At 37.6% G+C, this 25,289-nt stretch overlaps 1 protein-coding gene across 2 annotated transcripts in view; it reads left to right on the top strand.

The window, feature by feature from the left end:
- The window catches only part of CACUL1 (CDK2 associated cullin domain 1), a 69,682-nt gene that overhangs the window by 20,898 nt on the left and 23,495 nt on the right, over positions 1-25,289 (top strand). For both annotated transcript variants that reach the window (XM_045068951.1, XM_004751843.3), the window contains exons 2-4: positions 3,179-3,305; positions 4,307-4,409; positions 25,191-25,286. In XM_045068951.1, the coding sequence (XP_044924886.1) occupies positions 3,179-3,305; positions 4,307-4,409; positions 25,191-25,286 (326 nt within the window). The remainder of the gene's footprint in view (positions 1-3,178; positions 3,306-4,306; positions 4,410-25,190; positions 25,287-25,289) is intronic.

The following is a 25,289-nucleotide window of genomic DNA, read 5'->3' on the forward strand; positions in this document are numbered from 1 at the left end:
CCCATGGGATTATGTTCGTTCTTGGCTTCTGTACTTGAAGTTTTCTTTCTGAGGATGTCACTTACCTTCTTTAAACTTAAACTTTTGGTGTAGAGCAGGTATGTGATATGGCTTAGGTGATAGAATGATTGGAGATTCAGTAACCTAGAATCCCATAGCGCAAAAGGGATGTTCTTTTTAGTTATTTCCAGTTTTCTTTTTTGGTTTCCTTTGAGTCTTTCAAAAAGCAGAAAGGTGGTATTTTGGAGCTAGTGTGTAACACTTCTCCACATTGGGCCAGTCTCCAGTTTTCACAGGGAAAGCAAGCGCCAGCTTCAGAACCTTTTATCAGGCGGGAGGACACGGCTAGAATTTAAATAACAGCACTGTATTTATTTCTGTACCACCTTTTGTTTAGTGGAAAATGACACTGCTTTTCTATTTTTTATTACTTTTTCTTCCTCCTTTTTAAAGCACAAATAGTTGTAAGCACAAGGGGGGGATACTAGGAAGCACCTGCAGGGCAGTGGAGAGAAGAGACAGAAAAGGTAAGGAAGCCAGTAAGGAAGTCACCACTGTGGACAGCGGGAGTGCAGACGCGTGGGGAGCTCTGGGAGTCCGTGTAGCACCTGCCCCTCAGCCTTGTCTTACTCCAGAGCAAAGGGAGCTGCTGGGATATTTATACCAAGTTCTCATTCGTTGTTACTTGAAGGCCCCTGGGGTTGTTGATTATTCAGAACTTCCAGGCTGTCCCTCCTTCATCAGAGCAACTCTGATGGCCAGAGAGAACCCTGAGGCAAATAATGGTTGGTGTTGACAGTGGCCTTTTTGGACAGAGTAAATGGGTGGGCCACCAACCGTTTCCACTGGATTCTCAAATATTCTAGGCTGCTCTTACAGCCTCCTCGTCCTAGTAAACAGTAGCCCCATCCTTTGATGCTCAGGCCACAAACTTTGGAGTTGTCCTTGACATTTCTGGCACTTCTCCCTCCAAACCATCAGCAGATCTGGTTGGCCCAACCCCTAAAATTTATTCGAAATCTGACCTCTCTCACCCCCACCACTGCCTCCTGCTTCAGCCCCCATCATCTCACAGCCTCCTGACTTTGCTCACTTCTAACATAGCAGTTGGATGAGCCACAGAAAAGCTAGGTCAGATCACCACATCACTTCACCCAAAAACCCTCCAGTCCCCATCTTACTCAGAGTAAAGGAATGGCCACTAAGGTCCTCTGTGATCTGGCCATCTCTGTCCTTATGCGTGTGCGTGTCCGTGTGTATATGTGGATTCAGTTCTTTTTGGTTTTAGACTTATGTGTAGTCAAAATATTTGTTCTCCATTCCTTTCAGTGCAGGAATTCATTTGTCAAGATTTTCATTCCATCTTTACAACTACATGCTTGCTGATTGTCTTGTTTTTAAATTTTCATACAGTAGAGGCGCCTGGGTGGCTCAGTGGGTTAAGCCTCTGCGTTTGGCTCCAGGGTCCTGGGACCAAGCCCCGCATTGGGCTTTCTGGCTTAGCAGGGTACCTGCTTCCCCCCTACCCCCGCCTGCCTCTCTGCCTACTTGTGATCTCTGTCAAATAAATAAATAAAATCTTTAAAAAAAATTTCATATAGTAAATACACATTCTTATGATGTACAGTTATGTTGGTTTTGCCAAATGCCTGGAGTGCTGTATCCACTAGGGTGGTTCTACACGGGAGTTCATTCTCCCATGCTGCCCTTTGTAGACTGCCCTCCCTACCTTCCAGGCCCCAGTCTGTTTCCCTTCTTACAGTTTTGACTTTATTAGCATCATATAAGTGATTCTTTCTTATTTATTTTTTTAAATTTTTGAGAATCTTCTAATATGCAGCCATTTTGGTCTGATTTATTTTTCATTTGGCTAAATACACTTATGATTATTCCATGCTCTGTGAATCAGTAGTCATTCCCTAAGTGTCCTTGAGAATAAATTTAAGCAAGAAAAATGAATTGATTTAAAGAAAATACTGAACAACAGTGACAGAGGTGGTACATACATAAGAGAAACATTTTGAACCTGAATTTAGAAATCAGTAATGTGATACAGAAAGGTGCTAGATAAAGTCTTTATGTGGTACTTCTGGCAGTCATTAGCTATGTACTCTTGGGGAAGTCAACTCTTTGCTTGCCAGTTTCTGGTAAAAGACATAATAAAATACCTGACTGAGTATTGTTAGCTCCTATCTCCTGAGATAGTGGAGTTTCAAAGACACATGGTATTTGGGCACCTGGGCGACTCAGTAGATGAATCCTCTGACTCTTGATGTCACCTTGGGTCATGATACTGGGGTTGTGAGATCAAGCCCCATTTCTGGGGCTTGTCCCTCCTGTACCTCTCAAATAAATAAAAATAGAATCTTAAAAAAAAAATACACAGGGTATTTTTGGCTTTGGGATAGCTCTTTGCTCCAGGGCAGGTGGGTAGTCGCTCTTTTTTTTCACACTAGCATTTCATTGTTGCGAAGCAGCTGTTGGTCTGGATTTCAGAGTTGTTAGGACCAGCTGTTATAAAAGCTTTATGACCTTTGGTGAAGGACTTAGAGCCAGACAGTAGGAATGAGGTAAGCCTCATTGTAGGTCTCCCAAGTCATTGACGTTTTTCTGTTGGGCTTATCAAGTGTAAGATAGGTAGAATCTGAGTCAGAGCTGTGGAAGTGCTGGTGGTGCCAAAGATCCCTGCAAGTTTCTAGCAACCTCTTTTGTTGAGGTAACGTTTGGACTTTAATCCTCGTAGCCCTGTTGTTAGTTAGGTTTCCTCAGGGGTGTCTCAAAAGGTTGATTGTTGGGGTTTATAATTTCATAGAATTTTATTGTGGTTCATGGATAGGCCGTCTTGTCATCTCATTGTCAGTGTATAGCCAAGAGTGAGTGTGTATTGGAGAATGTCCCACTGTTAATAGATAATTGGAAAAGGAAACCAATGATGCTTGCTTGTTTTGTTTTTATTTTTTTATTTTTAAGGACAGACTCATGGTCATTCCTTTTTACATCATAATTAATGGCTGCTTTAAAAATCCCTGACAAGATTGGTGTTTTCTTTGTTTTTTTTTTTTTTTTTTTTTTTTTTGAAATGAGCAAATGAAAGGAATCTGAGAGCACAAAATTGCTGTGATTTGTGTTTACTTTACATGTGGTATATAGTAATCTTTATTTTACTTTTTACTTTTAGTAATGAATGTTATAACTATTGAAGATTATAAGAGCACATACTGGCCAAAATTGGATGGTGCCATAGATCAGCTTTTAACCCAGAGTCCTGGTGACTATATCCCCATATCCTATGAACAGATATACAGGTAAGTCAAGATTTCATTTGCCTTGGTTTGAGAGGGTATATTAAGGTCCATGACACCTTGGAATATGACAGTGTATGTACACATGTAATATCAGGTGAGGAGGCTCTCTATGTTAATTGTATATTCCACACTTGGAGGTTGGAGTTTGAATTATACTTTCTGCATCAGAATTGGCTTTCAAATCAAGGTAGAGTTAAGCCGAACTCTCCTAAACTTCTTCCCACCTTAGCCTGCTACCCCCACAATACATAATGAAGAAACTCTGGAGGTCTGCGAATACGATGAGAATGACAAGTATCTGGTGCAGAAATACTTTTTGTCTCACATGGAGACCCTAGTTTAATCTGTTGATGTTTATTGATATACAGTCCTAACTATTTCTGGTTATTTTGTTGGCCAGTTCCTGATAAGTGGAAGCTGGTTTGTGAGTAGTTATCGTAGTCAGATTTTCAGATTATCACCCAATACTAGGTTATCTAGTACTGACAAAATGTGTAATGCAGTACTCAGAAGGATTTACTGCTTGTGGTAGTATCTCTTTCATCTGAACACTGATTGGGGCAAGGTAAATGTCTTCTTCAAAGTGATGATTGGTCGGGGTGTCTGAGTGGCTCAGTTGGTTAAGTGTCTGACTCTTAATTTCCGTTCAGATCATGATCTCAGGGGTTTGAGATGGAGCCCTGGGTTGGGCTCCTTGCTCAGTTCAGAGTCTGCTTGAGATCTTGTCCCTCTGCTCCTCCCCTGTTCGAGTGTATGCACTTTCTCTCTCCGTGTGTGTGTCTCTCTCTTCAAAGATTAAAAAAAAAAAAATTGTATTTAAAAAAAAGTTGTGATTGGTCACTTTTTTTAGGTGACCAATTAATTATTGGTCTGCATTAATTATTAGGTGACTGAATTAATTATTTAACTAGTGACTGTGTATCCAAAGTATGCATTCCTCTTAGGTTGAATAAAGTACTTCATTGTTAACTTGGTTTTTCTGTTTTGGTTTTCCCCCACAGTTGTGTGTATAAGTGTGTCTGCCAGCAGCACTCAGAACAGATGTACAGTGATCTGATTAAAAAGATAACTAATCACCTAGAGCGAGTCTCAAAGGAGCTGCAGGTAAAGAACCGATTTTTGCTTCTGTGGGATTTTTGGACTGGTTGGAATTAGTATATATAATACATATTCGGAGGCTTATTAATTTGATAATTGTATAAGTTTATAAATATTTCCTAGATGAATATTGACCAAATTATCTAAGCTTTAAAATAAATTGTTGGAAAATTAGATATAAATTGTAGAGCTTTTTAGATTGAATATACTTCAGACTTTAACTGATTCCAATTATTACATGTCAACGTTTCTTTTTTTTTTGCATTTTAATTTTTAATTTTTTTTTATAAACATACAATATATTATTAGCCCCAGGGGCACAGGTCTGTGAATCGCCAGGTTTACACAGTTCGCAGCACTCATAGCAAATACCCTCCCCAATGTCCATAATCCCACCCCCCTCTCCTAACTCCCTCCCCCCAGCAACCCTCAGTTTGTTTTATGAGATTCAGAGTCTTATGGTTTGTTATGTCAACGTTTCTTTTATTTAAAACTTTATTTCTGCTAACTTCAGTATTTGATGGCTTTTGTAATATAAATGTATGTATATTTTAATGTTTTACTGTAACTTTTTTTGGTATTCTTTTTGAAGAGTGGTGTTTGCTTGCTAGTTTATGATGTTTGCTAATATAAAAACAACTGATGTCAGCATTTTGTTGATAAACCTCTAGAGAGGAACATCATCCCAGCTGTGAAATCTGGGTGGGAGCAAGTAGTAGAAGTACTCTGTTTAAGGAAGCATTTGGCTTCTGATCCTTACCCCTTCCTGCCTTGGTGAAGTTTCCAGTGCTTGAAGGTCAGGGACTATCTTTATGCCAGGGCCAGATGGTATTTTAGTTCTGACGTAGAAGTACCATGATGTGTAGAAAAGTCACTCAGCAGTGGATGAGCACGGTACATACCAAACCTACGTACCACACCTAGAAAGGGCTCTTGCAATTCTGTAGCATCCGCAATTTCCAGCAACTGCTGGGGCGGGCTTTGGCCTTGAATGATGTTCCTCCCTTACCTTGTGGTCTGAGGTATCTTGGTCTTGTTTACCCCAAACAGTTGTTGCACTAAAGTAGCCTTTTTTTTTTTTTTAATTATAGTGAAAGCTATGTTTATCATAGCCAAATATATACTTTTCCTGCTGTAAGAGTATAAACTGTTTTCTTAATCTTTTTGGCACTAAATATGAAATCTTTACTCATGTAACAAATATATTTAGCACCTAGGCATTGTATCTAAGCTGTAGATGAAACCCAGGATCCATGCATTCCAGCTTTTGATTGTCTTGCTTACTGATTCTTGACTCTACCCTTGCCCTTATTTCTCTCATCCAGTTGATTACCAAACCTTGTTTACTCCCTGTTTCTCTCTTGGCTCTTGTCCATCTCTGTTCACTTGCCGCTACCAGTCTAGGATACCATCCATCGTTTCAGTGTTGTGCCGAAATGCTCATCTTAGCTGGCTCTGCCTGTAATCTTCACATCTCTTACTTGTTCTTAATTTCTGTCAGAGTGGCTGTTTCTAAAGCACAGATTTGATGATCATTTTTCTGTTAGATTGAAGTTTCAACTTTTTAATATGATTTAGGAAGCCTTTCATTATCTGATACCTTCTTATTTCTGTGGCCTGATGCATTACGTCTCTGCTCCTGCATACTGAACTTTTTCACTTCCTTGAACAGTTTATGTAACCTTTCACTTCTTGGTTTTTGCCATGTTAACTTGACTGCCTGGAACACTTTGTTTTTCTCTGCCTTCTTATTTTTTTGGTCAGTGTGAACATACCATTTTGGCTGCAGGTTGGACATCATTTGTTTTGGAAAACATTCTCTGATACCTTGTTCTCCCAAGCCTAGATTTGGGGACCCCTCATCTGTGCTTCTGTAATATGTAGCATATTATTGTAGTTCATCTGTGTATTTCTTGTTTAGCTGTGTCTGTCCCTCCCTCTGTCCCCTATATTCTGAGAGGGCAGAGGAACATGTGTGCCTTCTTTGTTACTGTGTTGTTAGTACCTGCTGAGTGAAATGTATATCAAATATTTACCAATAAATAATTTACTGCTTGTTTGAATAAAGTTTTTCTAGTAGAACTCTGAATGTGATCCTGCTTTTTAATATCAAGTTTTGGGGTTCAGGGAGTACCACGGCTTTCATTAGATAAGCAAAGAACTCAGTATCCTCAAAAAGGATTGTTTTCATAACACTGGTTTGCTATTACTGAAATAATACTAAATAATCTTCTAAGACAGAATGCAAGACAAAGTATGTGACTTGCCTTATTTATATCTATCAAATGTGAGTCGGATATTGTATTATACTTGGGCTCTAACTTCATGTATAGATCATAAATAGATCTATATGTGAAGTTAGATCTATCTAATCAATAGAATTGTGATTCGCTGAATTCATTTGTCATCTTGGAGTTTTGCTTGAGTGGATTTTTCTTTTTCTTTCTTTCTTTTTTTTTTTTTTTAAGATTTTATTTATTTGACACACAGAGAGAGATCACAAGTAGGCAGAGAGGCGGGCAGAGAGAGAGGGGGAAGCAGGCTCCCCACTGAGCAGAGAGCCCGACACAGGACTCCATCCCAGGACCCCGAGATCACGACCTGAGCTGAAGGCAGAGGCTGAACCCACTAAGCCACCCAGGCGCCCTCTCTTTCTTTTTTTTTTTTTAAATATTATTTTTAAAAAAGATTTTATTTGAGAGAGAGAGAGAGACAGCATAAGCAGGGGAAGGAGCAGAGGGAGAGGGAGAAGCAGATTACCTGCTGAGCAGGGAGCCTGACGTGGGGCTCCATCCCAGGACCCTGAGATCATGACCTGAGCCAAAGGCAGAGGCTTAACCGACTGAGCCACACTTGGCTACATTTTTGCCATGTGTTTGTTTGACCAATTGTCAGTAATGAAGGTAAACTTGTTACTTACCCAGCTGGGCTCTCTGGGGTGCCAGTACTTTGAAATCACTGAGGTTCAGAGAGTGAGTTTCTGAGGTTTTGGAGAATGGTTCCTGTGAGTATTCATTCTTTATCATGAATGTCTGAATGTTCATTATACCTTTATTGATGCACCTTCATTTATTTAGCTGTTGTTGGACTGAGGAGCTTTTGCATTGCTTCCAGTCTTTGGCTGTTACTACCAGTGCTGCAGCGTTCACTATATGTGAACATATTTTAGTTCATGAAAGTTGTACCAGAGTTGCACTCTAACCATTTACACGTATATCAGTGAAATGTCTGTTTTCCCCCACCCTTGCTAATAAAGCATATTACAAGAGTAAATAATTTTTGCATTATATAATAAGAATTTTGATTAAAAACTAAAACATAAGAGTGCTATCTCCTTTGTGTTAGCATTTTGGAAACCATCCTGATAAATGTAATATATGATGTAAAGCCAGGGAATTTAGTTGATTGTTAGAATCAATACATGTTCTACTTGGAGCTCAGCAGTATGGCCTGAAGGAAAAATCTTACTGCAGAATGATATCTTTTGTAAGATTATAAAGTCTAACCATTATTAAATGGCACGGTGAAGTGAATGAAAACATGGGGACCTTGGTTTCAGTCTCAATTCTGCCATGCAGCTGCTGTGTTCCTTTTGATTAAACATGGTAATAACAAATTGTAAATTTTCTCAGCGTCAAAATGAAATGGCTTTACTGAAGTACCTGGTTGCTCTAAGTAGTGTTCTAAGATAACCTGTGTCCTATCTCCTGCTTAGCCAGTGCTGCTTTGTTGTTTTTCCAGGTGTAAACTCATTAGTGTCCACCTGTGTGGAATGTTCTGGAGTCTTCATGCTCCCCTCAGAACAGAATAGGCCACTGTCATTTCTTCTATAGTGGACTCCTAGCATCTTGTCAGTAACAACCCTATCAGCAGTGATTGTGCTGTGTTATTTCTGAGTCATGTCTGGCTGCCCCACAGGTTCTCATTTGAGGGCAGGGGTTCTGTCATGTGTCTTTTTATCCTTCATGTCTGGCACAGTCACAACTCAGCAAATGATTGGTGAGTGATTGCTCAGCAACCAGAATTGACCTCTACCATGGAAAGAGTAGCATAATTAATTTCATATGATCACTAATCTTTATGTTCTCTAGATGTTTAGGCATTTTATTAATTTATTTAGAGTTTAGTTAATTTGGTTTATTAATTTATTCAGTATCACAGATATGTAGCATAATGTTCTTATTGAGACCTTAAGGGTGCTTTTCCCGTGAAATAGAACAGGATCCAGGAGCCAGAAAAGTTGTATTCGGTTGGAATGGTTTTGTTTATCACTCTGATTTTAGAAATGAAATATTGTTATTATGAGCTAAATGGATGAGTTATATTTGGTAGATAATCAGAAATGTAGTGCCAGTGTTGATAAATCAATAAGCTGGACCTTCAGGGTGTGGGCCTTTATCTTTCAAGGGTATCTTAAAATAGTTGATGGTTTGTATAGTTTACGTGTCAGAGTAATTTATTCATCTCCATCAAAAGTCATATTCTCATGGGGAGACTGAACAGTATATGAAGTAACGTTCCATGTTCTCCAGTTATTGACTTAAAAACTAGAGAATACTATTTTCAGAGATTTCAGAAGGTTTTAATTTGTGTAAACCTAAATATCCTTAAGGAAGGGTATAATCTCATGTGCTACCTCTTAAAAATTTGTTTCTTTCTTAAAAGAAACAATGACTTTTCCAGTACATAGTAAATTTATTTATTTATTTATTTGTTTTTAAAGATTTTATTTATATGAGAGTGAGAGAGAGAGAGAGCATGAGCAGGGGGAGGGGCAGAGGGAGAAGCAAGCTCCCTGCTTGGAGCCTGATCCTGATGTGGGGCCCATCCTGGAACCTGGGATCATGATCTGAGCTAAAGGCAGATGCTCAGCCAGCTGAGCCCCCCAGGCACCCCTCACTTCAGTAACTTTAAAAAGCATTTTTTGTTAAGTTTATTAAGTTACTAAAATCACTTAACTGGCTAACCCCACTTATTGTGCTTGCTATTATATTACACTGCATGTAAGTTTCTGCTTTTCTGTCTACTACTAGGTTGTTTGAACTGTGACAGTGTATTTTGCCTTAGTTTTTTAAAAACCATTCTCCCCTGCCCCTGACTTTTGCACTTAACTCCTCTCTTCTTTAAATGTGATAGTCTCTCTTAATATATTTTCCTTTTTCCATGTCTCCAAAACCTCAGATGTGACTTGCGAGTCATGATTTTTTTAAAATTTTTTTAAATATACCAATGACTGCAAATAGATGACAAGTGTCCTAGTTTAGTGAATAATATTCTGTAAGTTTTAGAAAATTCTGTTAAAATATTTAGCAATCACCATACTTTTGGTTGAGGGCTCAGACCGGAGTCTCTAAATGTATGCCGAACATTTCAAGTTGGATTTATTCTTGTGGATGCCTCTTCTTGTGAATTCCTCTTCACTCAATTAATTTTCACACTCAGACTTGAAATTCATGTTCATCTTCGACTCCTTTTTTCTCCCTGACCTCTTGTTTCCAGGTGATTGTCACGGTTGGTAGAACACTGTCCTTTCACTCGCCTCTCCCCTTTCCTTCTCCATGTCATTGGCGTGTGTCTCCAGTATTCTCCTAATTGATTTGTTTTCCTCTCTTACTTGTTTTTGGGGGAATAAACTTCTAAAAACACTAATTTGATGGGCATTTTTTTTGTTCAAAAACCATAAAGACTCGCTGTTGTCTTTTTCAGTCACCATTGATTTTTTTGATTAGTATAAAAAACTGAGCTGGTTGATCTGTTGAAGGGGTTCCTAGAGGGCAACCTGATGTACCCAGAGCCTTCCATCCAGGTGTGCAGGGGACTCTGTTAGGTATAGCAGCAGATATGTGATGGATAAGACTAGATAATTTGGACCAACCCTCCTACGGATAACAATTTAAAACATAAACGAGGTTGCTGATAAAACAATAAGGAATTATAGAACCAAGATCTGAGAGAGGAATGAAACCCAGAGAGAGGAGTGTAGCATTTCAGCCATTTTTCCTCTAGTGGCACTTGTTTATTTTGGAAGAGGAGGCTAATAGGCTAAGAAATTTAATAGTGTTTTGATGGACTTTTGGGGGTAGAATGATAAAAATTGGGAATTTAAGGTCCATCACACTTGAAGGATCACATCCCACAAGTAGTAAGAATAATAAGTTACACTGTTGTAGCTGGAGCCTGACTTCCTGATCCATTAAGATGGTCTGGATTTACTGGTGCCTCTAGTTGCTTACCAAAAGCAAAAGTAAATTATCTGGAGAAAAATGACATTATCCTAGGCATCAAATTAGTTGCCTCATATTTCATAAACGGTATCTGGCACTCAGTCAGAATAACTAGTCATATTAGGAGGTGAGCATAAAAGTAATAGAAATGATTAATACATTTTTAGACAAGAATTGAGAGAATCCATCACCAGTGGTCTCTAACCTTAAAGAAATAATGAAGAGTGTTTTTCAGTTAGAAAGAAAATGTTCTAGATGAAAATTTGGAGAATCAGGTAGGGATGAAGAACAATAGAGAAAATAAATACGCAAGTGTAGAATAATAATGATAATGTCTTACATGGCCTAAGATATAGTTAATCAAAACACATGACAGTTGCATATAAAGTGGATGGGAGTAAATGGAGGGGCACCTGAGTGGCTTAGTTAGTTAAGTGTCTGCCTTCAATTTAGGCCATGATCCCAGGATTCTGGGATCGAACCCTGCATCAGGCTTCCTGCTCCTGCTTCTCCTTCTCTCTCTGCCCCCCGCCCCTGCTTGTTCTATCAAATAAATAAATAAATAAGATCTTTTAAAAAAATGTTCTAAGGCCCTAGCATCATGTAGGAAAAGGTAAAAGTACTAATTTAGTTTATTAGACTGATAAAATAAGGATGCAGTTTATAATTTCAGGGTAATCACTAAAAGAATGGTAAAAGAAAGTGCAATAAACAGGATAATAGAGAGAGAAAATGGAATAATTTTGAAAATAAACAAGGAAGTCAAGAAAGGATAAAAAAGTACAGAGAACAGATGGGACATATAGAAAAAACCATAAGATAATAAATTTAAACTTCCTTGTATTGATTGTTATGTGAAATGTTAAAGACTACTTTAAAAGAAGTAAGCAGATTATTAAACTAAATGAAATTCTGCAACCTTACTAAATGCTGCTAATAGGAGGCAGAATATTTAGCATTCTTTTACAGGCAGAAGGATTGCAAATAAATGATGGAAGAAGATACACAAACATCAGCCAGAAAGAAAGATGATATAACTACATTGATTTTGTTAATAGTGGTAGATTCAGAGCAAGAGGTATTATTGGATATGAAGAAAACGTCTTGTAATAAAAAGTTCAAGTTCCAGAAAGGTAACATTTCTAAATGTGTATAGATCCCATAACATAGCCACAAAAATTAATAGACCCAAAAGGATAAACAGATAGATCCACAGTCATAATGAGAAGTTAACACATCAATGACATTAGTAGCATTTATTTCAAGAAATTAGAAAAAGAATACAAAGGAAACCCAAAAGAATACAAAAGGAAAAAGAATTAGGTCACAATCTTTGCTAGTAGACGTTGGGAACAATAGTATTCAAGGAACTGTCTTTCTGCTTTGAAAAGTGCCCTGTCTGTCTAAAGGTGAAATAACCTAAGCCAGATGGAGGAATAAGGAGGAAGCAGCATTAAAGTGAATTGCCATTGGGGGGGTCCAGGTGGCTCAGTCAGTTCAGTGTCTGCCTTGGGCTCAGGTCATGATCCTGTGGTCCTGGGATCAGGGTCTGCATCACGCTCCCTGCTCAGCCAGGAGTCTGCTTCTCCCTCTCCCTCTGCCCCTGCTCATGCTGTTTCTCTTGCTCTTTCTTTCTCAAAGAAATAAAATCTTTAAAAAATGAATGCCATGAAAAATGGTGGGTGTTTGGGGAGGGAGCTGTTTAGGCTGAGAGAACTTCATAAGCAAAGGCTGTTTTTGGAGAGGTTTGGGTAGAAAGGAGTGGGCCTGTGAGGATAGAGAGTATTTGAGGGAGATTGGGAGGAGATGAGGCTGGAAAAGGAAGATTGGAGCCCGTTTGTAGAAGCCCTTACATGCCAGGAGTTGCACCGAGCAAAGACTGGTGTGGAATACAAGTGAGTACGTGATGGGTTGAAGTAGGAAAGAAAGGGAGGCAGGGAAGTAGTGGTTACGATAGACCAGGTGAATTACAGGTCCACGATTCTTTATCTGCAATTCCAAAATCACAAAAAAACCTTTGCAAATGGATGTTTCCTCTTAAGTTGGTGTCAGAACTCATGTGGTAGTAAGACTTGGTCTAAACTCGTGATGAATTTGGGGGGAACATTTATATATTTCTTTTCCTGAAATATCAATGTGTTATGTGTTTTCTCCTAGAAATATCAGTGTGTTGATATTTCTAATCTCTGTTGGGTATTTTACATAATACATTGTGTAGATATCACTATACCGTCTAAATCTGTGAAGTTCTGAATTATGGCACACATTTGGCCCAAGGAATCTTGGAAAAGAAATTGTGGAGTTGCTGGTAATGGGAAGAAGTATCTAGAAGAAACAGTATAGCTAGAACCATGACCAGCCGGAAGAGAGGCAGGGTAAGAGGATTGGGAGATCTATTTGGTTTCCATAGAAGTGTTGGCAGTTACTAGAGGGGACTTGGGGAATAGGGAAGGAGGGTGATAGTGCTTTGAGAACATTCAGGTCAGCAAACATTGAATGTCAAAACATTGTGTGAGCACGTGTGCTAGACTTAGCGTGCACTGCAGAGATCATTAAGATGCGGGTTTATTCTTTAGTACTGCTTAGGCAAAGGATGTAATGATCATTTTGATAGACTGGAATGGGATGAATAATAGGATAGAGATAGGAAATGAATCACAAATCTTGCTAATTTTCCTCCTTGTAAAGTCTCAAATTTATCCCATGCTGTGTGCCTAGCTTAGGTCCTCATGGGTACTCCGTGGAAAAATAGGAAGATTTCTAGCTTGAATCTTTACTGTGCAAGACTGTTTTGTTGCCTCAGTCCTTTTTTTTTTTTTTTTCAGACTTAGGTCATCTATTTTCTTTTTTAAGATTTATTTATTTATTTGAGGAGGTAGGGGCAGAGGGAGAGGGAGAGAGAATCTCAAGTAGAGTTGCCGAGTGCGGGAACCAGTGTGGGGCTTGATCCCATGACCCTGATGAGAGCATGACCTGAGCTGAACCACCCAGGTACCCCTCATATCATCTGTTTTCTTAATCTTTCGACTCTCTTATTTACCTAAAGAGCAAAGACCATACTCCTTATCAAGGATTTCAGGGCTCTTCACACTGTGAACTCAGCAATATAGTGTTAACGTTTTTGCTATTAAAATTTAAATGGGGGGTGCCTAGGTGGCTCAGTGGGTTAAGCCTCTGTCTTCAGCTCAGGTCATGATCCCAGGGTCCTAGGATCGAGCCTCGCATTGGGCTTCCTGCTCAGCGGGGAGTCTGCTTCCCCAGCCCCGCCTGCCTCTCTGCCTACTTGTGATCTGTCAAATAAGTAAATAAAAAAAATCTTTAAAAAATAAATAAATAAAATTTAAATGGGCTGTGTGTTTTCATCTTTGTGTATTTTCTCATTTACTTTCTTTTGCCACTGTAGTTGACCCTTGAACAATATAAGGCACCAATCCCCCACGCAGCTGAAAATCTGAGGATAACCTTTCACTCCCCCCAAACTTAACCACTAATAGTCTACTGTGGACCGGAAGCCTTACTGACAACATAATCGATTAACACAGATTTTGTTTATTTGTTATATACTGTATTTTTATAATAATAAGCTAGAGAAAAGAATATATTAAGAAAAAAAGAAGAGAAAATATATTACAGTACCATACTGTATGAAAAAAATCCATGAGTAAGTGGACCCATGTAGTTCAAATCCATGTTGTTTGAGGGTCAACTCCCCCCGGGCATTCTCCTTGTCACGGTTCGCTGAGCTTTTAATTTCGGTGTCCCTGACAGTATTCAGAATCACTTTGTCTTCTCTGCTCCTAGAGCACTGTGTGTGTGTTGCTACTCTTGGCCTTAGTTTAGCACTTTGGCACAGGTTTAGTTACTAAGCAGGATGCCATCTTTGCAGCATTGTGAGCTGCTTGAGGTCCAGAATCCTGAGGTACTACTGTTGGTTTCTTTTGGCTTATTGTAATTGTGAACTAGCTGAGTACTCGTTAGACAAAGTTTGCCTTTCTCTTACTTTTCAATGCATGGTAAGAATATACGTCTCTATCCTGTTGAAATTAGACTCAGGCACGTGACTTGCTTTGGCCTCTGAATTGTGAATTCAAGTGAGGTGTGCATGGTGAAGTGTGTACCCAAAGATCTGAAGCCTTCAAGATCAGCTGTTCAGTTTTCCATGTTTCCATTTGCTTGCTGAGGGAATGGTGGCAGATGATAGAGGCTCTCTTATCCTGGGTCCCTGAGCAAGTTTGACATGGGGTAGACTCTTAAGATGGGCCTGTAAAACCTGAGAAAGAAAGCTTTGCTATGTTTTTTTTTTTTCAATTTTTAACCCATTAAAAAAATTCTGTTTTGAGATATAAGCACATTTAAGATACAAGCATGTACTCTAATAACATTCATCTTTTTAAAAGTGTACAGACTCACTGGTTTTTAGTGTAGTCACAAAGTTGTGCAACTGTCACTGCTAATTTCAGGACATGTTAGTTGCCCCAGAAAGAAAGCCAGTCGTCACTGGCAGTAATTCCCACCTTCCCCTTCTCCCAGCCACTGGCAGCTGCTATTCCACTTTCTGTCTCTGTGGATTTGGCTCTTCTGGACATTTCATAGAAATGAAATTAGACAATATGTGACCTTTGGTGTCTGGCTTATTAATTAACTTACAGTGTTTTCAAGTCCATGTTTATATCATGATTAATACTTCATTTCTTTTTATGGCTGAATAACATTCCATTGTACTATATTTTATTTATCCAAACTTTGTCATTTTAAGTCACTGAGATTTTAGGGGTGGTTTTTTGACTGATAACAAAAAGTATTTGAGTTGGCAGTATTTAGAATATCCTGTTTGCCCCACCATTTGGACAATTGAGTTTAATGGATAGAACATTCTTTACTCTTAAAACTGTCCTTCTGTATTTTGATTATTTTTGTGTAGGTCTGAATCCAGAATCCATTAGAGCAGTCATGAGGCTTTTGCCCCCACATAATGCTGATAAATTTATGTATTAATGCACTTTATCCTGTTGAGAGTGTATTTTCACTTTCACTATGTAAAAACTGTTTTGCTGTTTTGATCTGCTAGCTTTCTAGCCAGTAACCCATTAACAAGTGTGTTTCTTCCAGCAGTTTTTCAGTGATTTGTAACTTACACTGAACATTATGTACATGCACAGAGTGTTTAAACGGACTTGGTTCCCAGGCCAGGCCAGAACATTAAAGTGTTAGGAAAACCACCTATAATACTAACCTGAGTTCAGGTCCCCAAGAGAGACCACAAACACAGAGGTGGAGAAGAAAAATGTTGCAGTGTTTATTCTTCCAGTAGGGCTGAATTTGGGATGGTTTACATGACTGTTGGTCAACTAATTACATTTTAACCACTTATTTTAATAAGATTACAGTAGAGTTGATATCTTTTGAGTTAAATACATCTTTGTTAAGTTATAATTCGACTCTGAAATCATCTACTAGTAATAATGGAAATTTATAGAGACTAAACCATAATTAATCACCATTACTTAACTTAGTTTTGTTCTTCACGGACATCAGATTACATATAAGGTTTTACTACCAAACTGCCAGCAAACTGAACCAGATTCTCTTGGTTTTTAAAATCAGAGCAAGGTTTGCTTTGCTGTTAATGTTCTGTCCGGTGGGTGGCAGCATAACGCAGCTGGTTGTCTTGCATGTGGTCATTGGATATATATGTATGTTTTAAAGGCTGTAATTTCTACATCTGTTGAGCTGCACAGTGTGTTTTTAGAAAGACTTTCATTCCCCCAAATATGCTATTCACTCTTTGTGGAATGAGGATGATTTTAGGTAATAAGATAATTGCCTGTTATCCCTAAATGGATTTCAAGTAAAATAAATTTCATTGCCAACTGGTAGGTATCTTCATATGTGTATTCTACTGAATTTTTTTCTAAATAAGTTATTTGGAGATTCATTTTTTAATTCAAACTAAAACTTAAAGCAGTTATAGCAAAGTGGTACTTATCTCAACAGAATTTGCCAGTGAGACCCTCAGCCAATGTAACCCTCAGCAGACCATAATTTTAATAAGTTTACTATCATATTTTTAAGATGGGGACTGCGTTTTCTTTTTATATGTCCTCATAGGGCTTAAGATAGTGCCAGACCTAAAGAGAGATTCAGTAAAACACTTACTGGTTGATTAAAAAGCTTATGCTTGAGGTTACTAGAACCATCTACTTGTCTGAATTAAAACAGCATCTTGAAAATGGAATTTGTGATGAGCAAGAGAGATCGCTTAAATAATGAGCAATTATTTGCAGTTGTCACCACAGTATACAGAGTGCACTGTGAGTTATATTCTTTTTTTTCTTTTCTTTTCTTTTTTTTTTTTTTTTAAGATTTTATTTATTTACCCGCACACAGAGATCACAAGTAGGCAGAGAGGCAGACAGAGAGAGAGGGGGAAGCAGGCTCCCCACCGAGCAGAGAGCCCGGGGCCCGATCCCAGGACCCTGAGACCATGACCTGAGCTGAAGGCAGAGGCCCAACTAACTCACTGAGCCATCCAGGCACCCCAAGTTATATTCTTTTTAAAATAAACTTTAATTTTGAGACAGAGTTTTGTACTTGGAAAAGGTAAGGAAAAAAGTTTTCTTTGAAAAAGAAACACATGGGGTAAGTGGTAATTTTTGCTAAGTTTTAAAAGGGGTGAAGTGTGTAGGAGAGTGAGAAGTCATCCTAGTCCACCTGACTTCTTTAGGCATTTTCCTCTGTTATGTAATCCTTGGACCTTTTGTAACTGCCGTGTCACCTAGCTTAGTTATTGTTATATGGATAAGCTAAAGGAATCCAGGATCTCAGAAGCTGGACTTTTAATTCCGTTTACTCTCAAAGACTCAGTGCAAACTTCTATAAAGAAACTGGAGAGAAGGTGTGGACTGTCCTTGTGCGGAGACTCCCAGGGATTCTATACTATTAGTTTACACTTGGCCTTGAATGATTAGTCACAGCTTCTGTTGTTTTCTTACCAGCTTTTATGGCTGCCATCACCGATGGAGAAACTTTCCTTAAAAGAACTGGTCATTTAAAAAAATTTTTTTTAAAGGTTTTATTTATTTATTTTTTAAGTAATCTCTACCCTGGAACATGGGGCTTGAACGCATGACCCCCAAGACCAAGAATCACATGCTCTACCAACTGAGCCAGCCAGGGAGTCCCAGAGCTGCTCACTCTTTAGAATTTGTTTCACCTGGTTGGACTGGGCAGCTGTAAAACACAGAGAACCCTGATGAGCTTGGAAAATAATGTAGTTTAACTAGGTTTTTTTGTTATCAGGGTAGGACTGATGTTCTTTAGCAGCTTTCTGCATTTCAAGTAGATGTGGAACTTCACTGTTACATTCTAATTACTTTCTAAGCACTAAATTTGACAGCAGTCAAGAAGCAGTTAAATCTAAAAGAAAAATTTATGTAGAGTTGTACCACTAATGTTAAAATGCTAAGATATCATATTTTTACTGATTTTATATAGTTTGTATAATATATGTATATATGTATAGTTTGCAGCTAAATTGTTGCAGTTGTCCTGCAGTAAATCACGTCTTGTGTTAACTCAGCCCTTTCTTTAATCCTCTAGATTTCCTTCCCATAAAACTTCTTTTCCTGGCATACACTTGAATTCTCTAAGTGTTTAACGGCTGCTGGACTGGCTGTTTAAAGAGTCTCCTGAAGTTCTCATTAAAAAATACACACTTCTGGAAGGTTTCTTGAGTCAGGACTTAGGAGTGTGGCAGAGGAATCTGTCCATCATTAACAAGCCCTTCAGATGATTTGGAGAAGAGCATTCTTCGAGATTCACTGGCCTATGGAAATGCAGCCTTGTTCCTGAACCTGCTGTTACTTAAGCAAGGAGTGGTGCCATCTTGGGTTTAAATATAAGATTGTTTTGTTGCTGAGGCCACACAACACTTTTGCACCACTGAAGTTCTAGTCTGGAGTAGAAGGATCCATTCGGACCCAGATAATATACATAGTTAAGCCTAGTTTAAGTGTCTCATGAAGAAGGGCAAATGGAATAGACAGTGGTGTGTCCAGATGGTTCATTATGTTGTAGAAATATATTTGACCTGGCAGATGATGATATATAGCTGGGTGATAATAGCAAATTAGAAAATAATATAATTACATATTTTTTAAAATAAGCATACACACATAAACGCAAGAACAGAAGAAAATGTTAATGGTAGTTATCTACCAATGTCAGTAGTGGTGGTTTTTCTATAATAGCATTTTAAATCTTTTAAAATTTCAGTAAACATGTATTACTTCTATAAAGATACAGGTTTATGGCCTTCTTATGTTTTTTTAGTCTTCCTTCCCATCCTTTCTTCCTCCGTATTTCATTTTAACATGCAAAAGTCATTTATTTGAAGACAAAGTGTTTTTGTGAACATAAAAGCACGTAGTCCTTAACATTTTTTCTATGTTTCATTTTGGTGGGATGAGGCAGAGGTGGAAGAGGAATGATATAAGTATGAAATTGTGGAACTTGTTTGTATTTTACATCTGTGGTGTCCATTTTGGTAGCCCCTAACCACAATGAAAATGAAATAAAAACTTGGTTCCTTGGTTTTCATTAAATAGGTTTTAAGTGCTAAGTAAACCTACATGGCTAGGGGCTACCATATTGGATAGTGCAGATATGGGACGTCTCTGTCATCACAGAAAGTTCTCTTGGCCAGTACTGACCTAGATCATAGTATTTTCAAGTCTATTGGCTGGGAAATTATTTAAATAAATCAGTTGTTATAAAATTAAATATACATCTAAGAAGAATAACTGACCAAACTTCCTTATCTGGCTTTCAAAAGTAAGGATAACAAACTTGTTTTTCTTTCCTTTTATGAAGGCGTGGTATGATATAGCAAATCTTAGCCTTATGTCCTTGCTCTAAGGAATATACTTAGTAACTAAATATACATATAATACTAGTGATATTAAGCAGGTTAGGTCTTCAGAATTAGGGGGGGTCAAATTATTTTGTAACTATCCATAAGGTTATCATCTAGTTCTTTATTTTACTTAAATTTTTTTTTTAAAAAAGGCACAGTCTATTAAACAATAGCTATAGGAAGTTAATAATTGGTAACATTGTGGTAGAGAAGATTAGCAACAGGCTATTCATGTGGAGATTGGTTAAATGGTAAATTCAAACATTTTACTTAGAGGAACAGATTTCTTAAAGTATGGTTTGAGGACCTCAAGAGTTCCTGAAATCCTCTCAGAGGGTCTGCAAAATTGAAGCTTTTTCTAGTACTCCTAAGATGTTATTTGCCCTTTTTTGTGGGTTGATATTTGTTCTGATGTTCTGATGGTATGGTTCTGATACCTTACCACGGTATGGTTGTTGATATTTGTTCTGATGCCCACCAAGCCAGTGGTGGGCAAACTATTGATGCCGTTGCACAAATCTTCCACCCTTAGAAAATGAAAGCATTTCACTTAAGAATATCCTAGATGAAGCAGCAATTTTTTTTAAAATTTCACAATTTTATTGTGATTTTTAATATACTTAAAATATTCTCTGTAGAGAAATGGGAAGCTGCATATCAAAGTACAGTGATTGTTTTAAGAAAAAGCACTTGTGTGGTTGGTGAATTTTGAGCTGAACTAGATGGGGTGTTTTTTTCCGATAGAATAGTGTTTTTATTTGAAAGAATGACTGACTGACAGACAAACTGGTTATTTAACTTGACTTTGGTATTCAACATTTTCTCAAAAATGAAGTGTGTCACTTCAAGGAAAGCAACTGGCAGTCTTTGTTCCCAATGATAAAATTTGAGCTTTGAAGTGAAAATTAGAATTTGGAAAGCCTGTATCTACTACCATGACCTTGATGGCTTCCCAGTACTTAAAAAGACTCTTCTGATGAAATAGGTGGTGATAATAACAAATGTAAATTTTTTTCTTTTTGATGTATAGTGAAATGCATCAACATGTGGAAGACATATGCAACTCAGTATTTTACAAATGACCAATTTCTGATGTTATAAAATGTATGTATTAAAAGATTCATTCAAAGTAGAAGATAGACCAATGGGTTTTAATGTAATAGAGTACAGAGAGTTCATTAATAGTTTCAGATTTCCTGTTTCAACTAACCTTTGAGAATCTTGTTAAGTTTTAAAGAAAAACATGCACAATTATCTAAAAAGGATACTGAAGTATGCCTTCCTTTTCTGCCTACATATCGGTGTGAGGCTAGGTTTTCTTCATTTACTTCAACCAGAACAACATACCACATCTATATGAGAATTAAGCAGACTTCTATTAAGGCAGATGCTAAAGAGACTTGCATAAATGTGAAAACAGTGCCATTTTTCTTCCTTTTTTGGGAAAATAGTTATTTACATATAACTAGTTTATAATATAAAACATGTAACTTTTATCATTAAATGTTAAAATGCAGACTTCATTAATACCATTTTAGAATAAATTAGTACATATTTTTATATTTATATATTATATGACCCATATAATAAACAAAAGCTTTTTGGAATCTTCAATTATTTTTAAGAGTATAAAGATCCTAAGACCAAAATGTTTGAGAACCACTAGAATAAAAGTCTCCAAGGTATGTTCTTAGGAAAAGTATAGATTGGTGTGGTTTTATGTTAGCATCTGTGTGGAAAAGGATATATGTATATATATATATATATATATATATATATATATATATGGGATACTTATTTTCATATATGATGTTTAATTCTTCTGGAAGGTTATAAATGAATTAAGTGTTGGTTCAGTGAGGAAGGAATAAAGGTAAACTCTTTATTTCCTTTTGAATGCATTTAAATTTTAAACCAGATGAATGTGTTACTCATTTAAAGAAAAAAAAGCAGAAGAAATTGAAGCATTCCTACGAGACACGTTATATGGGCCCAGCACGCTTCCGCTGCGCTACTCTGCTGACTGAGACACGTTATAAATTTTGGGGAATTTGGCTCAGTTATGAAGTCAGAGCAGGGTTGGAGCAATAGTTATTTTTCTGGCAGCTTGCGTTTCCTTCCTTCCTTCCTTCCTTCCTTCCTTCCTTCCTTCCTTCCTTCCTTCCTTCCTTTTTTTTCTTTTGAGAAGAAAATGAGACTTGCTTATTTTAGGGTAAAAAATATCATTTAATGTCCAAGCCAAATACATTCATGTTGAAATAATGTAAATCAAATAGGTAGCAATTTCCCCCATGGGGCCTAAGGTATACTGAACTTAAGTTTTAAGGAGGGACGATTTGTTATTTTTTAAATGGCAGTTATTTCTAGTTCCTTGTAAAGAGATTGGATTTATTTTAGAAGACTTATAATTTATAGTCCTGTCATTTGAAAGGTTTTGAGTAAGTGCTGCGTGAAATGTGGAACTAAAAAGCTAAATAAATGTTCTGACATTTGATTTAGTACAAAAAGTGCTTTTTAATACTCATAACCTTTGAGGCTTTGGGAATTCTTGAAAAGAATAACTAAGGAATTCAATTTTATTTATTCTCTGCTGTTAAGTGTGCCTTTTGATCAGTGTTCATACTTTCAGCTTTTGAATAGATAAAGTGTCCTTTTATGAAAAGAAAAATTATTTTAATGCAAAAACTCTTCAGATTTTCTTTTTCTCATATAATGCTTCTAAAATTTATTTCTTTGAGTGCTGAAATATCATTTCCAGAGTTTTTTGCTGCAGTTTAGAAAAAGATATTACATACGATTCTGCCCAGTAGTTAGAGTTATAAGTTTGCCCATAATGTAGAACCATTTTCCCCAATTTCTCTAGTTAACAAAGAATGCATTTAATAATATTAATAGGTTTTTCTCAAGTATTAGGCAAATAGATAGTTAATTCATAAGGGAGTTTACTTACCCTCACTAGTTGCATATGCCCTTATAACATCTGACATTTTTCAGAGCATACACATATCATTTTCTTTGATTTTTGGCACATCTTGGAAGTAGCACAATTAGTATTTTTCCTTTTTTTGTATTTATGGAAATTGAAATTCAGAAGGCTAAATGCATTGCCTGATGTCAATACAATCTTGTTAGGTATAAGGAAGTAGTTTCGATGGAAACAAGACAAGGTTAGGATTTAGATTTAAGCAAATTTATATTTAAGCAAGACCGTCCTTGCAGAAAAACGGATTTATCTCTGCATGCTTTCTTGCAGGTTTGCGGTCAGCTGTGGAGGTTATAAAGACAAGACAGAGGTCTTGCCCTCTAGGGGCTTGAAGTTTAGTAGCAGAGGCGACCTGGTGGGAAAAGTGAAGAAGTGGAATGGTGCTCTATCTGAGGGCCCTGTGTCTCCGGCAGTTTGGAGGAAGTGACACAAATCTAGAAGAGTGAATAGAAGTTAACTAGAGTGACTGATTAGGGGGTGTGGTAAAGGCATTCAGGAAGAAAAGATTCGAGAAAATCTAAAACAGCACATCATACTGTTAGTGCGGTGGGAGTGCTCTGCTGGGCTGCGTGCGAGAAGAACAATCCGTGAAAGCAGAGTGCGCTCAAGTTTTCTAAAGTTCTCAGCCTGCTAAAAGAGGGATGCAGTGTAAATGGCTGCGAGGACTCGGATGACTAAGGTTTGAGTCTTCGTTCTTGGGCTTACTAGCTGTGGGACTGTAGATCTGTGACTCTGAGCCCTAGTGGCCTCGTATGTACAATGGAAATAACATTCAGTTTGCAGGTAATTAGGAAGACTAAGAAAAATAAATTAAAAAAAAAAAAAGGATCTTGTATGTGCCAGATCTCTAAATGTGCAATCGTGGAAGATGAATTAGAAGTAAGGAACATTCACTACAATATTCTAACATCTCAGTAGAACTGAAAAAAATAAATGAAATCTTATATTAAAAATAGTATTGGAACGTTTGGACGTTTTAAAAACAGCTTAGCTGAAGTGGTTTTACAATTTAATTGTTTAGTATTCTGGAACCTCTCAGTGTGACATTTCCTTGTTTTCGTTGTTTGAAAGTAAGACAAAAGGAAAAGTAAGACTTTTCCTTTTGAAAGCACGGTATGTTTGTCAAGTAATGAGAATGCCATGGGTTAGAGTCACTTTTGTTTGCATGATGATTTGTGCCATGCCCATCTCCAACTCTCTGTGTCTGGAATGAATTCTTAGCTGGAAGACCTGGGTCTATCCTCTTTTTTTTCAGATAAGTGACTTGCCCATTTGTGTGTTTCTTCAGTATTAAAATGATACCTAGTTAGTTTAGCTTTAGAGAATAAAATGAAACAGTAGATGGGTATACTTTCCTAAAACATAGTGCCTTAGTCCGCTGGGGCTGCCGTAACAAAATGCCACAAACTCTGGGTGGTTTAACAACAGAAATGTACTTCTCCTGTTCTTGAGGCTGGGGGGTCTAAGATGAAGGTAGCAGCTGATTTGGTTTCTGTTGAGAACTCTCTTCCTGGCTCGTCCATAGCTGTGGGCCTGCTGTGTGCTCACATACAGTGTGTGCTGGGGGCGGGTACGTGGTGTGATAGAATAGAGGAAAAGACAGAGGAAGAGATGGGGAGGGAGAGGGAGCCATTTGGTGTCTTTTTTTTTATGACCCTAATCTTAGAGGATCAGGGCTTGACTCTTAAAACCTCATTTAGCCTAATTGCTTCCTTACTCCAAATACAGTCACACTGCTTTGGGCTTCATCATGGGAATTTGGGAAGGGGAACACATAATTTAGCCCATAACATGCAGTAAAACAGGAAGTGTTTCTTTTGATGGCCTTAGGACTTGGTGTTTTGATAACAATGAGTTAAAAGCCAGGCATGTATTATGTTTATTTGATTGCTCTTTAGAGGTGAGGATATATATGGACCATTTAAGTCTCTTCATAGCTAATTGGTTAGCTATAGAAGTGGTTTACAGTCAAGTTGGTATTGAAGTCAGAATATTATTGTGCCTAAGGTAACTGTAAAAATTCAATAGCTATTTTAATAGTATGTCCTGTACCATTTCCTGAGTATTTTCTCTCTTTCTTCATATTCTAGGCTCAAATATGGTTTGGTTCCTATAGGAAATGTCCACATAGCTCAGTGATAATTTTTAAACTGATTTATTTTAATAAACACAACTTGTGAATGCAGCTTTTTACTCACTAACTGAGTAAGACTTTTAGCTAACATGGTATAAAGTTACACAAGTTTTAAAGACTGCTAAACCACACCTCAGTTTTGCATAGCGGATTTTGGAACAAAGATAGACGTCTTAACCTTTAGCCTTCTCCCTTTCTTTATTGTAAATTTCAATATGAATTTTGACTTGGGATGTGCTTGGGTGACTCAGTTGGTTAAGTGTCTGCCTTCAGCTCAGGTCATGATCTCCAGGTCCTGGGATCAGGCATTGAGTTTCCTACTCAGCCGGGAATCTGCTTCTGTCTCTCTCTCTCCCCCCCTCTGCCCCTCCCCAGCGCCTGTTCTCTCTGTCATAAAATCTTGGAAAGAATGAATTTTGACTTAGACTTCTGAGTCTGCATTTTTTTTTAAATTTATCTGAGTCTGCATTTTAGATTAAAGGTTTTCAACTTGGTTTCCAAGAATAATCACGTTTAATGTTCTTTCTCACAGGCCAGCCCTCCAGATCTCTATATTGAAAGATTTAATATAGCCCTTGGACAGTATATGGGAGCATTGCAGAGCATTGTGCCTCTTTTCATATATATGGTA

Source organism: Mustela putorius, unplaced genomic scaffold, assembly GCF_011764305.1.
Source record: "Mustela putorius furo isolate JIRA1106 unplaced genomic scaffold, ASM1176430v1.1 tig00003909_pilon_pilon_pilon, whole genome shotgun sequence".
In the NCBI taxonomy this organism is placed as follows: Eukaryota; Metazoa; Chordata; class Mammalia; order Carnivora; family Mustelidae; genus Mustela; species Mustela putorius.